At 35.8% G+C, this 12,993-nt stretch overlaps 2 protein-coding genes across 2 annotated transcripts; both read left to right on the top strand.

The window, feature by feature from the left end:
• Positions 1–855: 855 nt before the first annotated feature.
• LOC149584039 (uncharacterized) lies at positions 856–7,028 on the top strand. Its single transcript, XM_089863303.1, has 15 exons — positions 856–980; positions 1,082–1,187; positions 2,052–2,348; positions 2,439–2,642; positions 3,032–3,098; positions 3,170–3,285; positions 3,353–3,447; positions 4,103–4,334; positions 4,397–4,592; positions 4,653–4,854; positions 4,972–5,341; positions 5,399–5,563; positions 5,630–5,816; positions 6,073–6,324; positions 6,393–7,028. The coding sequence occupies exons 1-15, from the start codon at positions 856–858 to the stop codon at positions 6,707–6,709; spliced, it is 2,931 nt and encodes a 976-aa protein (XP_089719429.1). The 3' UTR covers positions 6,710–7,028.
• A 1,265-nt stretch (positions 7,029–8,293) lies between these two features.
• On the top strand, positions 8,294–12,240 carry LOC149584038 (uncharacterized). The gene is made up of 5 exons (XM_089863302.1): positions 8,294–8,323; positions 8,539–8,637; positions 8,860–9,061; positions 10,672–10,943; positions 12,055–12,240. Exons 1-5 carry the CDS (start codon positions 8,294–8,296, stop codon positions 12,238–12,240), a joined length of 789 nt encoding a protein of 262 aa, XP_089719428.1.
• Positions 12,241–12,993: the final 753 nt, after the last annotated feature.

Raw genomic sequence — 12,993 nt, 5'->3', positions numbered from 1 at the left:
TTTGAGTTGTTGAAATTGACGTTTGTTTTTTGTATGGGTGGTGGTAATCTTCCTGGTCTGACTCTTGAAGTGGTTCGGTAAGTATTGGCCGCAAATGCTTAACACAATTGTCCTCCACCTTTTGTACTTCTTGTGCCGTGTTGGGTTCAGCGTAGTCGCTTTGAGGTACTGTACTGAGTAGGTGTGTCGGACGTATTTGGTGGTGAGTTCTCCGCAATGTTTTTCCGTCATTTATCTTCAGGATAGACGACAAGGGCTCTTTGCTTTCGTGTAGTACTTCTGCAGGTTTCCATTACCGTGGTCCGACATGGTAATATACTGGTATCCCGGCCTTTAGGGTTTCAGGTAGGGCTCTGGGATCGATTAACTATTAATATAAAAAGTTAACATACAAAAATTTGTAAAACGAAGATTATTTGAAAGTATTTCGTCTTGATTTTCTTTGGAAAAAGGTAGATTGATGCAGATATTAGTCGTAAGAACTTTTTATCAAAAACCAACATTCTCAACATAATCATAACAATAGTAAACAAATATGTTTTTTGCGATACGTTTTGTACGGTTACGAGAAAAAAAAATTGTGATCTGTATATTTCTTGAGACAAATGTAGTTTGGACTTCATTTATCTAATAGTCTTTGGACGAGTAACCGCCACTATAATTTTTTTACTATAAACTTTGATCTATTTGTAATTGTTTGAGTTCTATTTTAACGAAAAAAAGCACAAACTTGATATCATAAAAAAAGTAGTTATATTAAAAAAAAAACATATAATTGGGAAAATTAATTTCTCTAGTCTGAACACATTAGTTGTCGATTGGGTATTACCGCGATTACCGAATAAAAGTTTGATTATGGCCGGCGCGGTTGATCGTACTGAAGTTGCGGGTGCACTTGATGAGTTGCCACGTAAAAGAAGCCAAGTATGGGGTAACTTCCACATAGAAAAAGAAATTACAAGTTGCAAGCACTGCGAAAAGTGAGCGTTATTGCCGTTATGGCATTGTTTTTATGCCGTATATAATGAATTTATCATTGTGGACAAATTGTAATAAGTGTATGCGTTTAATGTTACCGTAGAACGTATAAAATGCCTAAGGATAGTAAATATATGGGAACAAGTCATCTACGCTATCATCTCGAAAAGAAACATCCTGAAGTTTACAGGACAAATGTGCCAGCAATGGTAATGTACCTATGGGGCTTCGTTAACAAATAGTTAGGAAATATTTAAAATAAACAAATTTATAGTCGAATTAGGTTTCTCTTCATTTAAAAGCAAATCGCCTGAGTCGAATTAGTTTTGCCTAGAAGTAAATAGATTGTAATTCTAATTATTTCTTTAAAAAATAGTTTTCAACTTGGGGTTTTGACTACTCGACTAGGAACGGTAATGAAAAATTGAGGTTTATTGCGCGAATGGTAATGAAAAATCGGGGTTCATTGCGCGAATGGTAATGAAAAATCGGGGTTCATTGCGCGAATGGTAATGAAAAATCGGGACTCATTGCGCGAATGGTAATGAAAAATCGGGACTCATTGCGCGAATGGTAATGAAAAATCGGGACTCATTGCGCGAATGGTAATGAAAAATCGGGACTCATTGCGCGAATGGTAATGAAAAATCGGGGCTCATTGCGAGAATGGTAATGAAAAATCGGGGCTCATTGCGAGAATGGTAATGAAAAATCGGTGCTCATTGCGAGAATGGTAATGAAAACAACAGAGTATATATTGAAGAAATGGTAATGATTGAAATTAATACAGCTTGTTTCGACTTTCGACAATTTCAATAGCTCTCCATCTAAGGAAGTAATTTAACTTTAAACAAGCAGAAGTGCATAAAAGGTTACAAGTATACTGGAACTTTATTAGCTTTACATAACCCTTTTAATGTACTTCTGCTAGTTGACGGTTCCACTTCTTAGGTCATGAAATGAAACGTTTACGTGTTTCTAAACTATTACTCGAGTTGATACTATTTCAAGATAGGGTTGAGCTTCCTCCTAAATGATAACAGAGATTTTGAGGGTTGCGTTGAATTGCAAAGTCTTTTGTAAATGGAATAAAACTATATGAAATAGTTCATCGAAACATTTTCGGTATCCAATTTCATTCTAACAAATCGGACACTGATCACGCTGCGCAATGTGTAACGAAATGGGTGGTACAAACAGACCTTGCATTTAAAGCCGTTGAACACCCGTCGTTTAAACAAATGTTATTATCCATGAATCCTAAAAACTCTGCAATTGCACGTAGCGTACCGCAAAGTGCTAGAATAATTAAACAGGAGTTATTTGCGTCGTATGAAAACGAATTACAAAAAGTGGTAGAATTATGCAAGGTACGTCCGTGAACCATCAAAATGTACTTTTACCTAATTTCGTAGTCGATTTTATTGATGAAATAAGTACCATTCTTATGGATATTATAGGCGATTCCCAGTCAGATTTCTTACACCCTGGATGCTTGGACTTCAAATAACCGCCTCCCATTTCTTGGAGTTACGTGGCATTGGATCGATATAAACTGGGAACTTAAGAACACCCTGATAGGCTTCGTACCATTTTCTCAACGACACACTGGTAAAAATATTTGCACTGCCTTCGTGACCATCGTACAGGCTACAACTTCAAAGGTGAAGTACTAATTTTATGCGCAGCTGAAAGCGGGTGATACCAAACTAGTTTATTAGAGATAGTATTTCACTAGCTAGAGTTTAAATACACGGGAATTCGTGATGAAGTCCAAAATCAAAATAATTTAATGCAAACACTACCGTTGACCGGTTGAAAAAGCCGTTCTCACAGTATTTTTAATTGTTCGAGCAATGATTTATATCATATATGAACATTTATAGAATCGCTTTTTCACGCTCTTTTGGAAAATGCTACCCAAATTTCACTTGAATTTTATGAAGAATTAGTGACGCTGTAATTTTATCGCTCGAACTCTATATAAACTCAGTCTAATCTTACAAGTGAAATGTAAGATGTTAACGAACGTTTCAATATTTATAAACCGTAGGTTCTGGGTATTACGATGGATAATGCCAGTAATAATGATGCATTTGCTAAGGAATTACAATCCAAAAGTGCACAGCTCGGGATCAGATTTAGTGATAAACACGTGTGCGCTGCTTTGCACACATCCTCAACCTAGCAGTTCAGGATTTGTTAAAACACCTGAAATCGCAAGCGCAATACGAAAATGAAGCCGACTACGAGGATAGAGCGGACGACATATCCACGCAAATATCCATCGGGCATTCAGTAACTAAGGTACTGGATTACATCACACACTTTCTGAACGTCACGTTAATGAACGTCAAATTCATTTATACATTAGATAAGAGCTATAGTTTTGAAAATAAGACTGTCGAATCATAAAGAAATACACCTTTCCGATTTAAACGTATCATTTGGATTAAATGATCTTAAAGAGTAAGTAAAGACATTTTGACTACTTCTTAAATTCCTATAGAAATCATGCATTTCTATAGATTTCAACGTCCTCATTCATAATAAAAAAAATTTCACCAAAAATCCACCTCTAAATATTTAAAAATTAACTTCAAATATTGATAAAAAAAGAGGTGCTAAAATTGCCGCCAAATAGAATTGAATTTGTCTCTGCTGTCTGACGTCATAGCTTAGGGATTTTGACCGCTCTGATAGTAGTAAAATTGGTACTTTTCTTTCCATATTTTCCCACCAGTTAGTATCTCGCCTCCTACTGATAGTGCTAGACTGCCAGAGCAGCCAGTATCCTTTTTAAAAATATACGGTTGGCGTGATGGCCGTCTTATACTCTTAATTAGTGATATAAATTATATTTTGGAAAGTTTGAACGTGTTTTCGTAAACTGAACAGTTAATCTTACGTAAGTTTTGTGCAAGTGTAAAACTTACCACTATAGGCAATACCGCTGCCGCAATAGACAGTGTTTTTTTTTGTGATCAAACCAAGGCCTAAGCGGTGTTATTAATATGTATAAGAAAAAATCCCCAAAATGTCGTTGTGTAGCGCCTAATTGTTTAAGTGATAGTTTTTCGGATGGAATTACGTTTCATTACATTCCTAAAAATGATGCGTTAAGGGTACAGTGGATTAAAAACATGGGACTACAAGAATCAAAACTAACCAAATCATCTAAGATATGTTCGCTACACTTTCATGATAACGCGTTTGAAAGAAACAGGGAAGCCCTAGCTATTCTGAATGTACAGAAGCAAATGGTCCCATCATTTGGAAGGCTAAATAAGTCTGCGGTGCCTACTTTGTTTGGAAACGTCGACGAAAATTCACCGCGTAAGCGAAATCGTAGCATAGTAAGTATGAAATATTGAGCTCACTAAATAAATAGTAGTCTAATTAAATTGTTACTTTAAAGAGTTCTGCTGTTAGTTTAGAAGGTTTAGCACATAAGATTCGATCAACTGAAACTACCATTGGTTTACCGATAGTAAGTCAACTGCACAAAAAACATTTCCAGAACATAGAAGCACAGACTGAAAAGACGTTGACCTATAACGTTAAGATTCAAACTGATAAAGAAAAGCAACGAAAAATTCCAGTGAAACACAGGAGTGAGACAAATAAATTTTTAAATGTCATGGTGGTTTTTTAATTTTTAAACCTTTTCAAAGTTATTCAAGCAAATCTTAAACCAGAAACAAGTGATCGTTCAACACAAACCGAGCCTGAACTATCTGTATTAGAATCCTTATTAAAGGAAACTGATAAGAACGCCTTAGAATTTGAGGAGGAGGATGAAGATGAAGATAGCCCCCTGGACCCATTGGATGTCAGCTATACTCCCTCTGAGATACAGGAGGAAGATGTTTATGAGTAAGTATAACCTTAGCCTTTAAATCCGTCTACTATCCTCGTCCCTTTAGCCTTGTAAAGAGATAGCATGCTTTCGTTTTATTAAATGTTTAACTGTAAATTTTTTGGGCTTTCCAGATCAAGAAATATGCCGGAAAATTTTGATGTGCTAAAAGATCGAAAGCTGATAGTATTTGAGTCCTGCCTACTGCAGCTTTTCAAGTTTTGTTTCCAGTGCTTGGCTCTCTGTTCCTTAAGCACACACATTCAAGGGTCCTGCATTACAATCAAGGCTGTCTGTACCAACAACCATAAATTTACATGGAAAAGTCAACCAGATATAGGAAGAAAGCCTGCAGGAAATGTTTTAATTGCGGCTGCAATTTTGTTTTCTGGAATGAATCCCTCTAAAGCAATTCGAATGTTTAATTTGGCTGGAATTCAAATGATTACTCGTGTAACATTTTTCTCAATTCAAAAAGCGTTTCTTTTTCGAGCGGTGAAAAGTGTGAGTTTAATCATAAGTTAGTTATACCAGAAGGTCTGATCTTTAATTACGTTGTAGGTATGGGAAATGGACCAAAAGAAAAATTTGAATTTGTTGAAAGGCAAGCCTTTAACCCTTGGAGGAGATGGACGATGTGATTCACCAGGATTTTGCGCCAAATATGGTAGCTATTGTTTTCTTGAGAGTTCATTGAAAAAAATAATTCACATCGTATTAACCCAGGTTTGCATAATTTAATAATGTACTTTTTTAAGAGAGAGAGACTAACGTTTATTTTACATTAAATAGAGCAATGAAGTCAAGAACAGTGTCGCTATGGAGCTAGAAGGATTAAAAAAGGGTCTAAAATTTCTAAAATCTAAGAAAATGAACATAGTTGCTCTTGTCACAGACAGACATGTACAGATCAGAGCTTATTTAAAGAGATATCACCCTAAAATTCAGCATCTTTTCGATTGTTGGCATTTTGTTAAATGTTAGGCCCGTTTTCTAAATAATGTATATTCCGCCTTGAGTATACAGTTGGAAGCCCTATTCCTAGTTCTGGTCTATAAGATACATTTTAACTCATAACTAGCGATACCGATACAAGTATAAAAATTTGTATCTATATATGCATATCATTGTCCAATTGGATAAAATATGATACCCGCCAACACTGCTGTAAACCCAAGGTGGACTGCACTATAGAGAGAATTAAAAAAATTAATTTAAACCAATCTAAATTGCAGCTATAAAATCAAAGTTAGCTAAAGCATCCACAAAAGGGTGTGAAATTTTGAAAGAATGGAGTCGTAGCATCCAAAATCATGTATACTGGATCGCTAACTCCAGTGGGGGGAACCCAGAACTTATTGATGCTAAGTGGAAATCTATTCTTCGCCACGTCATTAATATTCATAAAAATCATGGGGAACTATTTCCTGAATGCGAACATGATGTTTTGAATCCAAATGAGAGGCAAAAGAACTGGATGGATCCTGGTTTGTGCATTTTAAAAATATCTATTCTTCGAATTAATGCAGTTGATATTTACCAATTCAAAATATAGTTTCAGAACCATATGAGAAATTGGCTAAAATCATCAAGACTTATTCGAAAGATGTTAAGCAAATTTCTTCTACTTGTCAAACATCATCGGTGGAGGCTTATCACGCCGTTATAATTCAGTTTGCTCCCAAGAATACCCATTATTCTTATCATGGAATGAAAGCAAGATTGCAATTAGCTGCCTTGCATTACAATGAAAACTCTTCTAACATACAAGCAACAACGAAAGATAATAGACGTCGTTGGGCTGTTTATTACCCTAAATTTAAAGGAGGTGAAATGTTCTGTAAGGCCAATAATGAATGGCTCTACTTATGAATATGTCGAAATATTAATGGAGAAGGTGCTAAGCCTTGCTGAGGAATCTTATGAGGATGGATTTAATAAATCGTCCTCAATTTTGGGACAGGCACCATTGCCACTAAGTTCAAAATATAATCACCCAGAAAAAGAAGACGCAGTAGAAGAATACACTCATCGCTGTAGATTTAATAATAAATGTTAAAAGCTGGTAGAACTAAAGGAATAAATCTAAATTTATCATATCACATGTTTAATACTTTTAAACAACCATTGAGTCTTGAGATTCTTTGACTACAATATTTTCAAATTAAAAAACTGGTCTGAAACCACAGTAAATGTCCGAGGGAAAAGCGTTTCTTATTCTTGTCACTACGCAACTAGCTATTGGCTTACGATTCCCTCTTCCTAAAATAATTCCTGGATGAAGCCATCTAATATATCTCCTATAAGCGAAATATCTGTAAGCTCTAGAAAAAGTAACCAACTTAGATTAAAATAGACTATATAATAATAATATTAGGCATAAAAACGTCCACCCATGTAATCATACCGATGTATAAAACCCTCCGGTGGTTCTGGCGCTCCTCTTCCACCTCTTGGGTCATAGTGATCCAGATAGACGAATCTTAGTTGAAATACATTTAAGCAAACTTCATAAAACTCGCCATGCTCCAGTATGCATGTTTCTTCCCACATTTTATCCACCGACTCTGTCATTTCATTACAACATTGACTTTCTTCTATAGTTTCCATTATTTGGCAATTCCCACAAGTGCACCTACTCTAAAATATATTAACATCCTAGCTGTGCTATGAAATGTCGTTCAACCGCTTACCAGTCATTATTACCAAGCCTTTCATGACCATCTGGAGGTTCATTATTTAGTTCAGGTTCATTACGCGGTAACGCGGGTGCAATTAAAGGAGCAAGAGGCTCAAATTGGTATGGTAAAATTTCCCATTGATGCTCATTACCATTATCAAGTCCCAAATTAGAATCCTCAGATTCAGAGGAGTGTACAAAATCAGAATTAGAATCATAATCTAGATCACTTGAGCCAGTCGATAAATCGGAATAGTATACTTCGTTTTCACTGTCAGTGTCACTTTCTTCCATGGTGTCACTATCCATTTTGTAAGTTTTGGTTTTGGTTTTACCGCACCAAAATTTATATTCCTTATGTATTTCCTCCTATATTGAGGTTTAGTAGGAAACCGAAGCGGTCTGGGAGTCTTTTCACTAGCCGCGGTAGTATTTGGTAGTATCCAGTCAGAAATATTATCTTAGAGGGACTGAATTAGACACGCCTTCCCATAACAAACCAATGCATTATACCAGCAAATAACGGAGTCACCTCTCCTGACGTCAGATCTATATTGCACGTGTTCAATGTTTACAAAAGTTGCCTTTTCTAAATCTCGTTTTGTTTTCATTATAATTCAATAACCGCTCGTCAGATTTTTGTAAAACTTTGGAAATGAACATTTTGCACTCCATATTTACCAAAAATGAAGGAATTAACCTTTCCAGGAAAATGTCTTTACTTACTCTTTAAGGTCATTCTCGATGTATCTACGCGATGAAATTCAACATATGCGATGTTGGCTCGTGCAACATATCTAAAACAGGTAACCGTGTTGCAACAAAAGGAGTGTGAAAACATCAAAACTCGCTTTGAATTACTAGCAACCAATGGTTTCTCCACATAGTAGAGTATTTAATATTGCCATTTTGAGGTTGAATTGATCAACTCTATGTTAGGGTTGTAAATCTCAATCTACCAATATTTTGTGTCCATATGTAAGGCACACTAAGTACGACATCTTATGTTTATTTTGTTCAGTCAATCGAAGCCCTTATTAAATCTGATGCCGATTTACGAAAATTCTCAATAAGTGATCCTGAATGGGAAAATATAGACACCCTTCTCGTGCTACTCAAGGTAATAACATTATGACATACTGGACGCCACTAACAAACTGGTCCCATAACTTTAGTATGTACGTTTACTGTTCACCAAATTCCACCCGTATTTTTAATTTAAATTGTTATTGTACCGCAAATACATTATTAAAATACTGTATTTGCAATTATCTTTGGGGAAAACCGTTGATAAACGCGGTTTTTTTGTGTCATGTTAACAAGGACAAATGTCTTTCTATAGGATTTCGACCTTGCAACAAACATCTATTCGTCTAGTCAATATCCTACAATATCTGCTGTTATGCCTGCCTATTTCTGGTTGGTCGATAAGTTAGCAAAGGATCATAATGATCCAGTGATCAATGGTGCGTGTATGGTAGCTAAAGAAAAATTAGCTAACTGCATTGAAATGTCTCGCACAGAAGCGTTTTGGGTGGCTATGGGTAAGAAGGTTTCCATACAAAATTACATTTACACAACGGGATGCAGATATGTCCAAAAATAGCACGCAAGGCATATATCTGACGGTATTTTAAGTGAAGTTCTAGGAACTTGTCCTTAAAGGGAGAGTGAAAAGGAAAATCAAGTGATTTTCCACAGTTGCAAAATGTTTTGATAATGTTTCCAAAAAGTATATATGTCAAAAATTAACACACTTTTTACGGGGTATAAAGTGTCTGAAAAGTTTTATAACTCTTTGGGCTAAAGCGCTCCGTTTCGAGGTTGTGGGCTCTCAAAAATAGGCTGGAAAAGTAAAACTCTTATATTAAAAGTAAAAATTCGTATTATGGCTTTGGTCCAATTATTCTACATTATTGACCATGAGGAAATTATCAAACAAAGTTCAAACCTAGTAGACCATGAAAGTTTCGAAAGGTCCGCTAACGTTCAACCGTTGTTTTTATTAATGGTTTAAATTAATTACATATTAAACAACGTAGCTCAGACGTCTGTTAATGGTTTCTTCAGCTTTACTGGTACATAATTGTATTCTTAATTTCGGTTGAAAATATTCGGAAGACCATGTTTACGATTACAAAATTGTTCAAACATGGACATCATCAGCGATTAAGCAAACAAGCACGTTTATTTCGAATTATTGGTGAACACGTTCGAAGATTTCAGAGGTGTTACAAATGTCATCATATCCATGAAGTATACTTTGTTGTAAGTCTTTCTTGGATATCGCCAACTTCACTTTCCACATACCAAGTCCTTGAGATAGCACCAAAGAAGCAATGTGCACTGGTTTAGATTTGAAAATCTTGCTGACCACGCAACTGTCTAACCTCCACCTACCCACCTCCGAAGGACCGCGACATTAAGATAAACTTGAAGAAGGGTAAAATGTGGTGATGGTCCATCATGAATAAACTACATCATAGTCGCAACCGATCATGCATGATGGCGCACCAATCCTTTTTAATCTTTGAGTGAAGTTCGCGTTGTACAAGACAAAGAATATTTAATGGATGTTCTAACATCCGCATCGCGTCAGGAATCTTTGAACGTGTTAACCAATCCTTCAAAAGACGCGCGCAAGTCGGCTTGAACATTGGTGCCCAGTTTTAACAACCCTGTAAATATAATTAAAGTGTCTTCCATTTCTTGTAATAGAAATGAAGAGTAACACTCCGTTAATTTGTTAGTAAATCTCAACAAATTACCAACGTCTAAGCTACTTAGATATTAAATTGGAATTATTTAAAACCATTAATAATAAGAAACGTATTAACGTTCGCGGACTTTTAAACACATTCACGCTCTTCTAGGTTTGAACTTTTTTCGAAAACGTCCTTATGGTCTTCAATCTAACTGTCACAATACTGAACAATTTCCTTTCTTTCGGCCTATCTTTTGAGAGCCCATAACTCCGTGACGGAGCACTTTAGCCCAAAATTTCATATCTTTTCGGACGTCTTTGACTCGAAAACGCGCTAGTTAAGTTTTTGCAAACTTGCCAGAAACACACTGTATGTAATTAGATTTAATGTAATTGAAAGCCAAAAACAGTTAGTTTGAAGATGACATGGAATATATGAACTTCTCTTAGTTGTTGACCCGACCCTGAAGATGGATTTCATCCAAGCGAACTACCCAAAGGCTATGGCGAAAACAATAAAAGCGCAGGTCTTAGCTGTGTTTAACGCGTACTACGAAAGTAGTTCTCCATCAACAAGCATTAGTGGGTCCACAGAGGAGTCTGTGGGCATTTTGTCTTACTACCCTAAACGACCACTGAGATTAACGAAGGGTTCAGAACTACTAAGGTATCTGAAAGACGATCTTCAACCTCCAAAAACAAACGTTCTTCAGTGGTGGAAGGTAAACCTATAGATAAGGAAAATCAAATGATTTGTTTTATCGAATCTTCTAGAATTACGAGATCTATGTATACGGGATTTAAGCTAGGCATTTTATGGGCGCGATCATGACCTATCGTTGAACGGTGTGCGCCTTAATTTGTTTGTGGCTGACATTTCCCGTTGGTGATCGCTCTCCGTACCCATCTCTCCTATAGAAGGGGACGGCAGCCTCGTAAATCCAGTATAGTGTAACATCCATCAAATATCTCGGAATGGTTTTAAAAACCGACAAAAGGTAGCACCTCCGACAAAACGCGTAACGCGCTGCCTTCTAAGGAACAAACTTTCCGTGGCACGCACTGTATGCCAAAATGTTCATATAACACGAGTGTTATTTTTTGTATCTCGTGCTAAATGTTCAACGACATATAGAGCGTGCCACGGAACAAGGCAAGGTGTTAAACGATTGGTTGGAAGCGCTACTTTCAAATTATGCATGAAATTTGAATCGAATTTGATTTTTAAAACCATTCTTAGATGTTTCCTGGATGCTCCACTCCGCACAGAACTCTTATAGTAGAATAATAGATCAAATATCACTTGACATTTTTAAAGACACGGCTATTTGAATTGGTATGAACAATAAAAAATAACATTGTGATTTTCTATATTATTAGAAGTATATAATAATTATCTTCGAGAACATAAGGACCAAGGTTACAAAACGGAATCAAAACGCGGTAAATTGTACCCTCATCATTACTCTATTAGCGCTTGACTATTTTCCAATACACGCTTGTGAGTTTTTGGCCCATGTCAAGACGCGGTGGGTTGATTGCTTAGGCTTTTGTATCGAATAGATCTGGAATTCACCCCAACCGAATTTCGATTAGCATGAAAGTAAACATTAAGTGTGAAACTTTGAAGAATAATATGTTACCGAACTAAAGTATAAGAGGATACATTGTGTCATCCTTCGGCTATTATGAGCTTCTGATATTACACGTTAATTTTTGTTGCAAATGCATATGTTAATTTGAACTATATGGATGTGTATCAAACCGGGTCACCTGTCTAAAACTAACCTTTCTGGCTTTATGTCAAGTTCAGCATAACCTATTACTTACTAGGCTAATGAAGATACGTATCCGGGAGTTGCCAACATGGCAAGGGACTTTCTTGCCATTCCTGCAACTTCGGTTCCTTCGGAAGAAGTTTTTTCTAAAGGGTCGAATCTTGTCACGTGTAAGAGAGGAAGCCTTAATCCCGAAACAATCTCTAAGATGATGTGTTTAAAAATGTGGTGGAACAAATAGTTGGAAAGACTCAATATTAAAGTAGATAAAAGTAAATAAAGACTATTAAAGGTTTCATGTGTCCGTTTATCGATAATTTACTTAACGCAAAAATAGTTTTCAAGCCCGGTAATCAAAGACGTTAAGTTCACACACACTCGTTTCACTTTGCCCACTAAAACCTGTGTAATTTTGCTATTATTAACATGGTATTTGATGGTTATAAGGTGGTATAGAATGTTCCATAAGGCGAAAATATCACAGATATACTTTTTTAGTGCTTGGATGACAGGATTTTGCAGCATAGTTCACCTAAAACGTAATAACTATGATTTTTCGGATTTAATCAAAAAGATGGTGACAATAAGTGAGCTCGGCGATGAAATGTAATGAAAAAGTCTTCCATAAATATCTAATACGGTGAAAACCATATACATATTAAACTCCACAAAACAATACTAGTGATAATATTACAGATGAATGTATACAAGAAAAAAAATATTAGGTTATTTTTTACAAATCTTAAATCACAAAATATTACGCTAAAAGCTAGACATTGAAGCAAGTGGATTTTGCAATAGAAAATATGTTGAATTTAACCGAACATAGAATACAACCTTTTTTTCAGTATAATTTTTTTTCGGAAAATTTTGCCGATTAAACGCATTTGTCGGTTAAAATCCTACTAACATTACTCGGTCTCAAAAAATATCGTCTAAAAATGTTTTTTTGTTTAAACGAATAAACTTCTGAATAATTTTCGATTATTTGTAG

Source organism: Phalangium opilio, unplaced genomic scaffold (assembly GCF_054372755.1).
Source record: "Phalangium opilio isolate 3A_F unplaced genomic scaffold, DU_Popi_V2 ptg001170l_1, whole genome shotgun sequence".
NCBI lineage: Eukaryota > Metazoa > Arthropoda > Arachnida > Opiliones > Phalangiidae > Phalangium > Phalangium opilio.
The sequence above is the reverse complement of the archived record's forward strand: the minus strand, read 5'-3'. Positions and strand labels throughout refer to the sequence as shown.

Excerpts from the sequence above, each read along its gene's own strand:
- LOC149584038 (XM_089863302.1), top strand. The coding sequence starts at position 8,294 with ATGTTGGCTCGTGCAACATATCTAAAACAG. Across the intron at positions 9,062-10,671 it reads AGCGTTTTGGGTGGCTATGG|TTGTTGACCCGACCCTGAAG; the intron begins GTAAGAAGGTTT and ends AACTTCTCTTAG. Across the intron at positions 10,944-12,054 it reads ACGTTCTTCAGTGGTGGAAG|GCTAATGAAGATACGTATCC; the intron begins GTAAACCTATAG and ends ATTACTTACTAG.
- LOC149584039 (XM_089863303.1), top strand. The coding sequence starts at position 856 with ATGGCCGGCGCGGTTGATCGTACTGAAGTTGCGGGTGCACTTGATGAG. Across the intron at positions 4,855-4,971 it reads CAGGAGGAAGATGTTTATGA|ATCAAGAAATATGCCGGAAA; the intron begins GTAAGTATAACC and ends TGGGCTTTCCAG. Across the intron at positions 5,564-5,629 it reads TTCACATCGTATTAACCCAG|AGCAATGAAGTCAAGAACAG; the intron begins GTTTGCATAATT and ends TACATTAAATAG.